The 14,856-nt window shown below is 41.6% G+C and overlaps 1 protein-coding gene across 1 annotated transcript in view; it reads left to right on the top strand.

Moving 5' to 3' along the window:
- Positions 1-1,619: 1,619 nt before the first annotated feature.
- The window catches only part of ITGBL1 (integrin subunit beta like 1), a 144,448-nt gene continuing 131,211 nt past the window's right edge, over positions 1,620-14,856 (top strand). The window contains exons 1-2 of the mRNA XM_065656294.1: positions 1,620-1,830; positions 3,077-3,288. Coding sequence (XP_065512366.1) covers positions 1,730-1,830; positions 3,077-3,288 — 313 coding nt within the window. The 5' untranslated portion in view covers positions 1,620-1,729. The remainder of the gene's footprint in view (positions 1,831-3,076; positions 3,289-14,856) is intronic.

The raw sequence follows: 14,856 nt of genomic DNA, 5'->3' as shown, positions 1-14,856 counted from the left end.
CAGTGATGTTAGCAGGAATCCTCAGAATTGTACCCTTGAGTTTACTATGTTAAATGTAAGACACCTAATTACACTTTTGAGAAAGGCATCATCAGAGTCAAAGAACTTTTACCCAAATGTTAAAATGTTTTCTAGAACAGTATAATCTGTGATATACCAGATATTTAATATGAAAATAAAACAGGAGTTAATCCTTTTCAAAAAGCTGCTGAGAGCTTTAATCTCCAATGTAGGCTCTGGAACCAGTGAAAGTTTCTTCTGTCAGCTGCCTGCTTTAAAAATGCATGTATGGGTGTGTGTAGACTAGGACACCCATATCTGACAGTTTTTTGTAGTGGCAGTTTGTTTCTTTAAAAGCTTTCCATTGCAGGGATGTATTGGGCAATCAGCAGTTTCCCAGGACAACCAGAGGGTTCAAAAACTGTTGCAACTTTTCCGTAGCATAAAGAAATCCATGTGGCCATTCCTGATGAATTTCACTTTACTTAGAGAGACTCTCCCTCATTTTAGCTTAGTTTTAAAGCATTTACAAAATGTCCCACTGCTCCAATGAAGTATCGTACTGAGTGCTTTAATAAGGCATTAGGAAATGGCTAACTAATAATATTTTTTAATTTGCAGTTGCTCAGGCTGGTGTAGGTTGGCAGCCAGCTGTGTTGCGCACTGCAATGCTGTGAGCATAGAATGATAGAATCATGGAATGTCCTGAGTTGGAAGGGACCCACAAGGATCATGGAGTCCAGCTGCTGTCCCTGCACAGGACAACCCCACAGGTCACACCGTGTGTCTGAGGGCTTGTCCAGTCTCTGCTTGAACACTGTCAGGCTTGGGGCCGTGACAGCTCCCTGGGGAGCCTGTTCCAGTGTCCACCACCCTCTGGGGGAAGAACCTTTTCCTCATGTCCAACCTAAACCTCCCCTGGCACATCTTCCTGACATTCCCTCGGGTTCTGTCATTGGTCACTAAAGAGAAGAGATCGGCTCCTGACCCTCCTCCTCCCCTTGTGAGGGAGCTGTACCTGCCATGAGGTCTCCTCTCAGTCTCCTCTTCTCCAGGCTGAACAAACCAAGTGACTTTAGCTGCTCCTCATACATCTTCCTCTCCAAACCTTTCACCAACTTTGTAGCCCTCTTCTGGACACTGTCCAGTAGCTTAGTATCTTTTTTATACTATGGTGCCCAGGTTGCCTTGGGGAAAGGACGGGAGGGAAGAAGGGCCTGGGGAGGCCAGAGGCATGGACATGCTCCAGCAGCCAAGTAGGGATGGTGCAAGTGAGGGGCACTGGTCCTATCTCCTCAGGGCTGCACATTTCCCCCACCATGTTATGCGGATTATCCCCAAGCAGACACCCATCAAAGGACAGGGGGATACACATGCCTCAAATATTTACGGTGCCTGCACTTCGAGAATGAGACAGTACGTTCACATCTGTGAGCAGGCTACTTTTAAAACATCAAAATAAACCATCTGGCCGCGCAACTGTTTCTAATTACTTCCCTGCCTAGACTGTAAACTTCAGGGTTTGGCACCGGCCTCCCTCCCAGAGCGCTGCCCAAATCCCGCTCCCAGGCAGCTAATCCCAGCCACCGCAGCACGGGGGGAGCAGCCCTGGAGCCGGGCTTGTCCAGCTCACAGGTCTCCGCACGCCCGGTGGCTCTGTCCGGCTGTCTGTCCGGCCATCCATCCGCCTGCAGGAGCGCTCTGGGTGCGGTGCAGCGCAGCCCGCACCATGTCCGGACAGGGGCTGCCGGGGCTGGCCGTGCTGCTGCTGTTGGTCACCCGGCTGCCGGCTGGTCACCCCACACCACCGGCCGGGACCCCGGCCCTGCGGTAAGTGTGGCTCTGAAGCCTCCCGCGGGGGCGGATTGCGACTGATTTACGAGTTGTCAGGAGTGTGGAGGCTGGGGCTGCAGAGGGAGCAGTGGAGAGGTTTGTGATCTCTTCTTCTGCCTGCTTACAAGTTGCACTGAGGGAAGGTGCTCTGGGTCGCCGGGAGCCTCAATAGGTGCTGTGCAAACTGCGGGGGTTATTTGTAATGAGGTATTTCATGCCAGAGACACAGACCTTTATTGCGGTGAAGGGGGAAGAGCTGGGTGGTGATGACTCTTTACACCCAAACCTCTAAATTCTGCTGCCTGAGTGGAGCAGGCACCTCACCACAAACCCCTGTGTGTTCGTGCTCTTTGGGGCAGCGGCACAGCGGGGCACGCTGTCCTCTGCTCTTCCCCTCCACCAGTGCCAGCTCCTTTGCTCCAGAACCTGCGAAACCTAATGTCTGAGAAGTGCAGGTACTAGTAACTTGAATCCTCTGTACTTCCTAGCATTGTGATCACGTATTCTTGGCTTGTCCGGTGCTTTGTTCTCTTTTTCCTGCAATCCAACTCCTGATGAGGCAAGGTGAGGTTTTACCTGTGTATGTCCTGAAAGTCCTGATTTCTCTGTGCTCCAGTGCATAGTACAATTGCATGGCAGAGCTGCAAATCTTCAGATCCAGCACCCAGATTCTGCCGACTTTACTGAAACCACTGCCACAAACTACACTGTTGCATGGAAAGCAGTGATTACTTTGGTTTCATTTTCCAGTGAAAGCATGGATCCTATATATCTGACAACCAGAAGGATTACTTTGGCAGACGTATTATATTAGAATCAACCATAGGCTTGCTTTTGGCATGCTACCTAGAAGTTTGGATGTATACATCTTTTCTAAACCTGTTGGAATAATATGGATCAAGATGTTTCACGATAGATGGTCCAACTATACATGTATATGCATATATACCAGGTATGCATAGCGAAAAAGATGAGCCTATTGCAGTTAACAAGGTAAGTAAAATAAAATATAAGCATTCCTGCAGGTAGCCATGAGATTTCTGATGAAAGAGAAGAAAATCGGGTGATTTGAGGCAAGTAATGGTTTACAACAATAACTAAAGTGATGTCATTAAAACCAATATTGTGGGGGCTGGCTGAAGCCATGGCAGGAGGGTGGTTTCCCATGAGCCAAGCTCTCCTGGGCTCTGAGCTGCAGCCCCCAGCTTTGACCGCAGCTTGTTCTCTCTGCTGTTCTCCACAGGAGCGGTTTGGGTAGTTCTCCTTTGTGCTGGCTGTCCCGGGCTGAGTCGGAGCTCAGGTGCCGCGTCCCGGGGGGGAAGCTGTGCAGTGACAGAGGCAGGTGCGAGTGCGGAGTCTGCATCTGCCAAGTGACCGAGGCTGGCAAATACTACGGTCCGCTTTGCGAGTGCCACGACTGGGTCTGTGAGGTCTACGATGGGAAGGTCTGCGCAGGTAAGGAAGCTGCAATGGTGACAGAAACTTAGAAAATTAAGAGTATGTATGATAACCAGAAACATGTTGGGAACACAGCACACTGATATAGTAGAGACACGGTTATGTTATATGTCCCTGAACCATGAGTCTAAAATCCTTGGGCACATCCAAGGATTTCACCAAACTAAAGCATCCAAGCCAAACTCACTGCCTCTGCCATAAAATGAGACTTTTCCCAGAGTGAGCTGCTTCTGCAGCAGGGGCAAAAGCAGGAGCTGCTTTGGGTTGGAGGCTCTGCAAACGGTGTTGTAAATCTAATACAGGACACAATATTGCTTGCGTTTTTCGTATAATACTGCTGCATTTGAACTGTGTGCCTAATGATGGCATATTGTATCTACCAAGGCTTTAAACTATCTCTGAATAATCAGTTTTGTCCTGTATTTTTTTTTTCCTCTTTTGCTAGGAAGAGGAATGTTTGCTGTAACAGGTACCACACTGAGAGTGTATAAATACGAAAACTCTGTTTTTCTCTAAGTAATGATAATGCTTTCCAAATAGAGACTTAAAACAATGTAATTGTATTGTGGTTTCAGAGATTTCCCCACTGGCACTGTATTCTTTAATGACAGATGAAATAACATACATTTCTGAGACAGAACTTAGTCCCTGCCAGTTGTTGGAACATGTTGCTTGGTTTGCATCTTAACATTATCACCCTTTCATCTTTCCAGCTGTCTTTACTTAAGTTTCTGCGCTATTTTGGTCAGATTTTGGCCTTTTTTTTTTTTTTTTTTTTTTTTAAGCAGCTTAGAATAGGATTTTTGAAAAAAGCAGGCAGAAGAAATACCATCACATTCCTAAAGGGATTCAGCCTGGAGCTTGATGAAAGGGGCCACAAGAGTATTTCATTTCTAGTATCCCTGCTTCAACAGCTTTTCCAGTTTCACACAAACGTGTCAGCTTTTCAGGCCAAAAACTGCAATTAGGTCAATGGGAATGTTACAGGAATTCTGCTAGTAAGAGGATAATACAAGTGCATTCCAACAGTGGGTTTGGCAAATTTTGTAGGAAAAAAAGAGCAACTTATTTTAGCAACAATGTAGCTAAGAATAAGAAGTCCAATAATAACATGAAAAGATCAAGGATGGGATTATGAGAAAAATATTTGCATTTGACACCTATGGCTTTAGAGTTTTGTGAAGAAACTAATTTATAGACTCTGTAGTCAGCAATGTCAAGTCCAGTTATGTAAGGAATATTGGGGGTCTGCTGTGCTTTGCTGTCCCAAATGTGACATTTTTGATTGGTGGTGGGATTTCAGTACAGTTGCTATTATTGCTGGGGTAATTGTATAAGGTGAAACTGAAAGATCCTCCAATTTTAATATTCTGCAACAAACTCAACTATTATGTTTCAGTTAATGTCACAAACAGTGGCTGCAAGCTCTGTTCATGCTTTGGTGGAAAGGAGTGCTGACAGGATAAACAAAACCAAGAGATTTCTAACAATATTTAGCTTTTGTGTAGGACTTCATGGAGCAGTTCCAAGATGTGAATGTTAAGTAATTAATTATTTTTTAAAAAACAATTTTTTGTAGTCGTCACTTTTTCTAGAGGGAGTATTGAAGCTGTGTTGCCATTGAGATGTTTAAGTTCACCCTTCTGGAAAAAAGGTAGTAAAAAATTCAGTACAAAGTCATGGGGAGGGAAACAGCTGTGAAAGGCCTAGGGGTTTTACTTGTTTGGGTTGTTTTTTTGACAATGGTGCTGAAAGTCCAGCTGACTTTGTTGGAGTCCAGGGCTGCCCAGCACTGGAGGAGAGCAGCCCCAGGTAACTCCTTTGGGGCTGGGAAGCGGGATCTGGATCCAGCAGTGAAACTCCTACTTTCAGCCTGTGCTTGCTGCCCTCTTCATTTCCCCCATCACAGTTTTAGTCACTTTAAGTTGTGCGTACAAGAGAGGATGGGAGAATAGGAAAGATGGGAAGAGCTGGTATAACTGGCAGAAGACTGGTCCTTATGTTGTATGAATAACACGCTCCCCACACAACAATCCTCCAGTAAAACACTACTTCTGATGTTTCTTAGCATTACACCACCGAGCTGTTTTCCCATGTATGACATGCTTTGCTTTCTTTGCATTTTTGAGGAAATTTTTTTACTTGTTGATGAAATTGTATTTCCTCTGGATGAATAGTGAAAGTTTCTTACTGCAGTTCTCTTTGCGTTTCTTTTTTTTTTTTTTCTTATTTTTGATTTGATGTTTACTGTCCTATTTCCTTGCTGGTCTATCCTGATGAGTACAACAGCAATCGCTGCTGAGCGGTACCACATACAGAACTTCCAGACACTGATCGAATATTCCTCTAGAGAGCCATGGTGTTTGAGACTAATGCTCTTTCAAACAAACTACTTTTCAAGCTGCCAGAATGATGCTTTTTTCCAAGTGATTGATGTCTGATGACCGGTGATGTTCATATTCAGAGTTGGACAGGCAGAGTTGTTTGAGTCACTCATGCCAAAGATAACTGTGTTTCCCTGCCAGTCAGTTCGGACAACCCTCCACTTCCCTCTCCTGTCCCAAGCTAAACAAAATACCGAGGTGCTCAATATGCAGCTCATTATCTTTAAGGCGCTTTCTGGGTCAGCTCCACCTTCTGAAGCAGTCGTTAGACACCCATATTCTGAAGAGGCAAGGCCTGAAGATAGAAAAGTTGTCCGTCTATTTATTATTTGCTTTATCTTATCACCTGGTATAAGCAATGGAAAAGAGATTAAGCTATTAGTGAAGAAGAGCAGATACAAATGTCTCTGTCCTTTTTACTCTCCCTTGAGACACCCCTGCTGTATTTCAGTTTCATGATGTTTCCAGGTGCTTTGGAAGGAATTCTGAATATTTTTTTGCCTTTTATTCCACTGAGATTGATGAAGAAATAAGTGATCTCTGACGGAGTCAGACAGAAAGAAGAGAGAAATAAAGTGCTGTAGTCCACATCACTGAGTCCCTTGCCCTCCTCAGTGGCTTTTTTATCTGCCTGCCGTGTCACGGGGTATAGAGGAAAGAAGAAGAGAGTCCCAATACTGCAATTCTCTTTGCAACGTTGGTGACATCTTTATTTTGTCATTTGCTGCTGGTCTTCAAGGAGTTGCACTAAGAGGAGGAAAAATGTAAAAACACTGAAACAAAACCCCAAAGGATTTATGCTTCATTCAGGGCGGAAAATACACTGGTTACTGTTTATTTGCAAATGGTAGTTTTGACCTCAGAGAGTTTCTTTTTGCCTCAGGCTTTCTTAGCATTTGTGGAGTCTTTATTGTGTGCAAAGGAAAGTGGAATGCGGCACTAATTCCTATCACATCGCTGCTTGATTTTTTTTTTCCTGTGGTTTTGCAGTATAGAGGAAAACCCATTTTAGTGAGGTTTTTTTTTAGTTAATAATTTTTACTGTGCCTCTGATTAATGAACATAGACAAAGTAAACTAAGTGTAGACTTCCGTGGCCAACTGGAGTGGGAACACTTTAGGTGTTCCTAGATAATGGACCATGGAAATGACCAGCTGGGACATGAGTCAGTTTGATTGCACTACTCGTAGTTGGTGAGATCAAGGGGCAGAAACAATCCAGTGACAGCATAGCAAGCCACATATGAAGGTTTCTTTTTGCTCAGAACTATATTCATTTGTTTCGTTTTTCCATAGTTATTAAGATTGTATAAAATTTTTTTCTTCCAAAATGAAATACCTTTTACACGTACTGAATAATATCTGCACTGCGTGGTTCACAGCTGCCATAGGCAGTTGCTGGGGAATTTTCGTTGCCACTGTTCAGGCCAGCGAAAGATTTTTCTGTTTCTTTCTCTAAAGCTGTAGTTACTGTAAGTGCTGTACCTATTTTAAGACTAATTCAGCAATGTAATGGCAGTGTTAGCTGTAGGTTTTCACAGCCATAAGTGTTATCATAGTTATGTGAAGGACAGAACGATATCAGTGCCATTATTTTCCCCTCTGTAAGGCTTTATATTATGTAGAGAGCACAACTGAAAAATTAAATTGACAAGGAGTGGATGTAGAAATACAAGATAAATCTTTATTAAAGTATTGATGCAATACGTAGTTATGCACCCGTGTGAGTTTGTGTGAGCTCTATATATCAGTTGGAGAGACTTAGGAAATTGAGAATGGAATTTTGAGAGCATTTTGAGCTGAGGACTGCTCTTTGCAAAAAAGCTGAATAGTATTTTTAGGCAGAGCTATCTTAGTTGAGCTGGAAATGCTCTAACAACTGTACCTTTGTATTTGTACTGAAGGGAGGTCTGACACACTGATTTTTCATTGAGCACCATTTCTTGCTAAAAGTGTGAAGAAAAGCCAGTCTGTGATCTGCATTGATTGCCGTTTGACCCCGAGTGAAGTTCAAAGCCCTGGATTTTGAGAACAGGTGTAAGCCTCTTCTCTCTTAGAGGCCACATTTGTGAAGATTCAGCTGTGGCACATGTGCTCATTGAAGACAGAGCCTCCTAAAAAAAAAAGAACAAATTAAAAATAGGGCAGGAGGCTATTGATGAAAATGGAGGCTGCAGTTCTCTGACCTTGTTTGCTTTAGTCTGGATTTCAGAACTTGGCTTCAAGTGACATTTCGTCCTGGAGCAGAAGTTTGTAGGTGTGATAATAGCATACATATTCATCTCAAAACAGGTCCCCCAGATTCTAGGAGAAGTGAAATTGTGATAGCATAGACCTCATGGTGTACTCATTGCTTTGCTAAGTGCATGGGGTCTCAGCAGACTTACAAAGCTCAAGCTAAAGCCAGTGTTATACTCAGCTTTATGGTGTTGGTGTCTGATCTAGGTAAACTCAAGCAGCCTTTGATAAATCCACAATTGCTCTAGTTCCAAATTCAGCGTGTACATCCCTGGAGGTGTTTAAAAGATGATGAGGTTCTTACAGACACAGTTTAGAGGTGGACCTGGCAGTGTTGGGTTAACAGTTGGACTCGGTGATCTTAAAGGTCCTTTCCAACCAAAATGATTCAACAATTCTATGATTCTATAGGAGTGGAGACTGAGGCATGAGGAGGCAGCTCAGAGAGAGGCACTGTAAGGGAAATTACTAGAGGGGAGGCATTAAAAGTATCTTATTAAATGCTTTGTTGCTAAATGCCTAGCCCTCATTTTGAGCACCTTTATTCCTTTGTCCCTTTCAAACTATAGCACTCACGTGCAGATATTACTTGTGGTGAATTCATGTTAGTTTGAAAACTAAATGTGAATATGCTGGGTATGTGGAAGGAGAGGCTTTTTGCGTCACCTGGAAGAGCTGGAATGCAGCCCCTCCAGCCATTACCACCAGCAAAGCCGGGGGGGAGCAACCTTCTGCCCTTCTTTAGACTGCAGTGACAATCTTATCTGTTGGCAGAGAAAAAGAAAACCACTGTGCAAGTTTTGACAATGTGAGTGTTCTGAAGTGAGTTTGTTTTATGCCATTCACAGGCTGATGAGGAGCTGAAGTCTTTTTTTTATTTATTTGAAAACATGCTCTCTCCATGATAAAACTGCTTTCACAGACTGAGCCTTTTGATGAATGCTTATGTTTCATTATCATTAATATGGAAAAGTTACAGATGATAGAAAAGAGATGATGTACTTAATGTTACAGAAGAGTGTATTAATGATACTACCTGCTTCATCAGTGGATGGGTGTCAGCAAGTGTTCTTATGACAGCCTTTGTCAGACAAACTGACTGGCTTGTTAAGATTTCCTATGCTTATTTGAAGTTTTTTTTTTTTTGATAGCTGGTCCTGTAAGGGGCTTCAAACCATCCATCACTTCTGCCGCTGCACCGTAGACCTTTCAGTGTAGGTGTTCGCAGGTAGTTTGCCTGGACAAGGAATATGTCACTGATTTCAAAAGTTTCCATGAGATTTTTTAGGAGGAAGGAACACACTGCTAGTACTATCCTAGGAAAAAGGGCAGTTCGTGCCTAAAAAGGACCAGTGCTTGTCTTCCATACAAAGAAAGGCCCTAAAGTATGTATGTGGTACTGGAACTTATCAATGTTTTAACTGGAGTATGCAGTGGAGGGAGGCCACGCTACTTCGTGGTGCATTGCAGTCGTATTGCTGGAGTCCAGTTTCCTTCAGAGCTGGAAGGACTGTGAAGAATAAGGCAAAGGTGAAGGAGCTGGAATTCTGTGTGGGTTTGTGTTTGTCTGTTCGTGGTTGTTTTTTGTTTGTTTGTGTGTGTGTGTTTTGGGTTTGGTTTTGTTTTCTTTTTTTTTTTTCCTTTTGTTTGAGTTTTTTTCTTGGAGTTCTTGGAGGTTTTTTTACTTTTCCCTAGAAAGAGATGATTGTTTTGGCCCAAACCACTTGCAAGTTCTGCTCATAGCTGTAACCGTAGATGGAAAAGACACATATCCAAACCCAGTGAGGTATGTTTCCTCTGTTCCAAGCCTGAGTACATAATGAAAAAATGTTCTTCTTTTAAACAACATTTTAAAAGGCTATTTAAAAGCTTCCTTTCCTAGTGATAGTGAGTCTTTATTTGGCGGTAGGGGGTTGTGAGTTGGCACGTAGGGAGTGGGCTGGAACACCAACTCAAGTAGTAAAAGAGCAATTACATTCCTGAAGCTTTTAAGACCTGCTTCACCCTTCTGCCTGTCCACCTGAGTAGCAGCAGTGATATAATCATATAATCATAGAATCATAGAATAGTTTGGGTTGGAAGGGACCTTCAAAGGTCATCTAGTCCAACTCCCCTGCACTGAGCAGGGACATCTTCAACTAGATCAGGTTGCTCAGAGCCCCGTCCAGCCTGACCTGGAATGTCTCCAGGGATGGGGCATCTACCACCTCTCTGGGCAACCTGTTAGAGGCTACTGAATGCAAAAACAGCTGGGCACCATGATGCATCTTTTCATTTTGTGTTCATTATGGTTTACTCCAGTGGACTTATGCTTCAGTGACAGGAGGAAAATGGTTGCTTCCTGACATTTGAAACGGTTTATTTTACAAACTTGATAATGTATTTAAAGCAAGATACAAATGTTAATAATTTACCTTAGTCCATTTGTTTGTCTGAAATATGGGGAACACATATGGCAAAGCAGTTTGTTGTCATGTAGCACAGATTTTTTCATGCCGTGTTTCCTCATTCCAAGTGTTTTAAACTATGTTTTGCAGAAAGTAACTGGATACTTGCTAAACTAAGTGGTTCAAGCTGATTAAGTCTCAGAAGCCAGAAGCCCCATTTATTAAGAAAATCCTCTTCCTCTCCATTTTCTGAAACACCCAGACTCATTTCTTATCTGTCCTTTCCCATTCAGAAATTCTTGGATACAAAGCAGAGCTGGTATATGGTTTGAATAGCTTTACGTCAGATGAAGATACAGGCGTTTCTTTTAGAGATGAATAATGAATGGCATTTGTCTGTGATGAGGAGTAAAACTTACACAATCCAATCAATTTCTATGTCTGTATGTACTAGTGTGTATGTCCTCTGAAAAAAAAAATGAGGGATTTTCTTTGTCTTTTCAGTTGTACATCTATACATTTTTTGACTCATCCTGGAAGCAATTCCTGTGACTTTTAAACTAGTAACAAATCTGGATGTCTGAAACACAATTCTGTTGTGAATAACCTATTTTCCAAGGACATAGTTCAGAAGATGAAATGTAACCACTTTCCCTTTCATTCTCATACAGCCACATGGTGATTATCATGTTAACTTTGGGGAATCTTTGAGTCACATAACTGTAACCTCTTTTTCCCTCTGAACAGAGTCTACTGGATTCTTAGGGACCACAAGCTTGTGGTAAAATCAGCTGGTAGTGTCATGCCGATACAAGTAGGATAGATTCCCCCACTCCAGAAAAGAATACAAACCCCACATGTGTCAACATGTCTGGTATATGGCATCAAACTGTAATGATCACAGCATCCAGTTCTGATAGAAATTTTTCATTGCAGTTCTTGCAACAAGTTACGAGAAGGTATACACTTTTATAGAGCCAGAGATCAAAAATATGCCTCCTGATTATCTTAGACTTATGGTGAGACTCAGAAGAGAGCCCAAGTATCCAAATACCACTCAAGAACTCTCAAACCACTGAGCGCCCATCAGGTGTAAGAACAAAATGTAATAGTATGACAATTATCAGTCAAGGCTGTGTCAAAACCCTCTTTTTTTTTTTTTTCTTTCCATGTTTAGGTGCTAAAATACTATTTAATACAAAAAATAGTGATTTATTTCTTTTCCAGAGAACTATCTGCGCATTATATACTACTGAATTGTTGATTCTTGTGTATCATCATCCAAGTGAGAGTAGCTTTGATTTGTGAAAACACCCAGTGTGTTTCCAGTTTAAAAGTGTTCCACATGTAAATAAGGAGCTGAATTTGTAGCAGGTCAATCCCACAGAGAATCGGTCAGACAAACAGTTGCTCATTCTGAATATTCTGAAATAATTTTGATTAATCAAGCTAAAAGTAACCATTTTCAAAGCTATTCCAGAACGGCAGGCTTTTAAAGAGAAAGAAGGTTTTAAGTTCACATCCTTTTAAACTTATCATGAAAAGCTTATAAAGAAATGTTGACAGCTGCAAGTGAAGCGACATGGCTGGTAAACTGTGCTCCAGAGAACAGTTCTCAAAATGGTGGTTGGTAAAGTCATGCTTTGAAGGAGAAGTTCTCACCTCTCACTTCAGAAACAGGGCAGAAGTGCAATGGAGGATGACCAATTTCATCTTATGAGCATACTTGCAGAAGATCCAAATCATGCTGAACAGTGGTGATGGCATGACAAAAAGCCATATAAGAACATGTTGCAGTGTGGTTCTCCTGAATGCTTTTGCAGAGCTGTGTCTTTTAATCACTGTATGCTTTACATGTTAAAAAACCACTTCTGTATGCTCTCAGAACATACAGCACTGATACTCTAACAATCTGCAATGACTTGGTTCTTTCTCAAGCAGTTTTTAAACTGGAAAGAACAGTGGCAATGAATTAATTGTACAACTGTAGTCCGACTTGCACTGATAAGGCTGAGACCTTCCCTCACAGAACCATAGAAGTCAGTATTATAAATTTACGTAGTTTTTTGACTGTTGCTTTTGTAGTCAAGCAAATTCTAGGGTGAGCAGACAACCAGTAAGAAACGTATTTAAAACCAGAAAATGGTCTTGAAACAATTGAAGTAGTGTTGTAGGACTGGTACTTCTAGTGACCGTCTTTTGAAAGAATTTCATTTCATTCTCAGTTCTGTTTCAAGCCAGCGATAATTGTCATCACAAACACAGGAAGTGTCATGAAGCACAACTCCCAGTTTGTGCTTAGGAAGAGATCCAGGTGCCAGCTATCACTGAAAGAAAATTGCCCATCATCTCCAGAAAGGGCAGTTTCTCTAGATGGGAGTTGAGAATGTAGGAGCAACTACAGTTGAATACAACCACTCTCTGTTCATGTAGGTTTGCCTACAGTCTACTTGTGGAAAATTATTATTTAAGCCTGAAAGCCCAAGCGTCATTTTTCACAATTATCCTTTATAGAAAAAAAAGAAAAAAAAAAGAGAGACCAGTTTTAGCTGACCCAGCTCTTGCTTAGCTTCTTAGTCCTAGCTGATTCAGCCACTGCAGCTTAACCTGAGGCTGGCATGCCCTGGATAGCTCTTGTCCTGCTTCTGTTACTGAAAAAACATCTGAGAACTACGCAGAACAAACCTGTTCCTTCACCAACCCCAGACACAGTGAACTTTTCATCTCTTTCCCAAACATATCCCTTTCTCATTCCCAGGGCTTTAAGGCATTGTCTTACAGTGAGAGGGACTGATGCATTTCCTAGTGACCTTTTTTTTATTTTTAAATTTTTTTCACCCAAGGCTGCTTAATTAGTTGAAGCATTGAGGAGAACTGTTAGAGCATATCATTGGCATTAGTTTTAAACTGTTTTCTGTTGTATGTGGCCTCTTCTAAACAGAGAGGCTGAAGTGTGCCATGAATTTCTGTATCACAATAAAAAATAATTGTGCAAGCTCTTTTCAAGATTTATAATGCCTAACTTCCTACTAGCTTTGTGTATGTGACACACAAATTCAACAAAAAATTGATTGGAGATGGGATTGGCAAAATTGCCAAACCCCAGTCAGGTACTTTGTTAGATTTAGGAGTGGATCTTGTCATTCCTCTCTATCCTTCAGGTTAAAAAAATGTTTTAATAAAAGCAAATGTTGTGGCTTCTTTTTTTTTTAATCTAAACAGAAGCCTATGTTTTCTGTTGACATAAACCCAGTGAAATCAATACAATTATGCCAACAGAGAATTGGTCTCACAGAATTTCCTTCCCTTGTTTGACTGGAATCTCCAGTTAATAGTAGACAAAAGTTACAACAGCATTGTACAGACCCTGTCATTTACCTGCAAATGGTAATGGTAAAACGATAGTAACAATAATGAAATCTCTGAAGTTTAGAATGCTTTCAAGCTTTTACAACATTTTTACATTATTTTCTGTTTTGTTTTTCTTCCGTGTATTGTACTACTTTAAACAGTTACATGTTACTCAGTGGTAGTTTGACAGGACATTTACCAAAACAGTTCTTCTCCAGACTGGCAGAGTTGGACTTAGAAGAAATGAAAGTTTTGTGTGAAAACATTCTGACAAATGAAAACCAATCTTTCAAAGAGTTAGACTCTGCTGTATTAATTAACAAATCAGTTACACTGACAGAACTATCCGAAGTTGTATTAAATGGTCTGCTTATTTGGAAAGTCACAATAAGATTGAGATTTTGTAATTGGTTGGGCAGAGTAAGCATCAATCCCCTCTCCCCTCACCATCTTAATACTTTTAGCTGTGAGTTCTGTAGGATTTTGCTTTGTAAATAAGAAAGTTCCATTTTAAATGCAACTGTTAATTGCTTACATGTATGTCTGCTACACTTACATGCAGGTTATATTTTATTTACAGATATTAACCAGAAAATATAGCATCGTTTCTCTGTAGTTGGTTTCAAAGAGATATATCACATGAGTTTTTTGAATGAGATTGTTGCTGGATAGTATCTTGGAGGCCATATCTAAATAATACAGTGATGACAGACTTTATTTCACGGCTGCCTATCAAAGGAACTCATAGTTAGAGGTTGTCAAAATAATCTACTCAGCCTGGGACATTATTTATCAAGGTCTTTCAAAACAAGCTCATAGTTCCTTTGGACTTTCATATGGGCTTCTAGTCCTCTGTCTTTCAGGGTCTCAGGTGTTGTCTTGGCTTTTCCTCCATCAGAGCCCCACTCTGAACATTTTGTTTATCTCCAATTGCCAAATTGTTTTTCCTAATTCCAGTCCTTGTTTCAGAGTCTTTTCTCCTTTATGGGTGATCTCTCTCTGGCCTTATTCCTTGGCACTGCTTTTCACAGGTTTCCTGGTCCATTCCTCTGGCCCATCAAAGAACAGTTTCCATGAGGGCCTGGGTGGAAGTCAGATCCACCTTGGCTGTTTTTACACTTTCTGGCAGCTCATTCTCAAACCAATGACCTCTGCTCTCACACCTGTGTCCCAGGACTATATTTTTTTGGAGGAGGCATGCCTTCA

This window comes from Caloenas nicobarica, chromosome 1 (genome assembly GCF_036013445.1).
Source record: "Caloenas nicobarica isolate bCalNic1 chromosome 1, bCalNic1.hap1, whole genome shotgun sequence".
Classification (NCBI taxonomy): Eukaryota; Metazoa; Chordata; class Aves; order Columbiformes; family Columbidae; genus Caloenas; species Caloenas nicobarica.
This window is presented reverse-complemented; position numbering and strand designations above follow the sequence as displayed.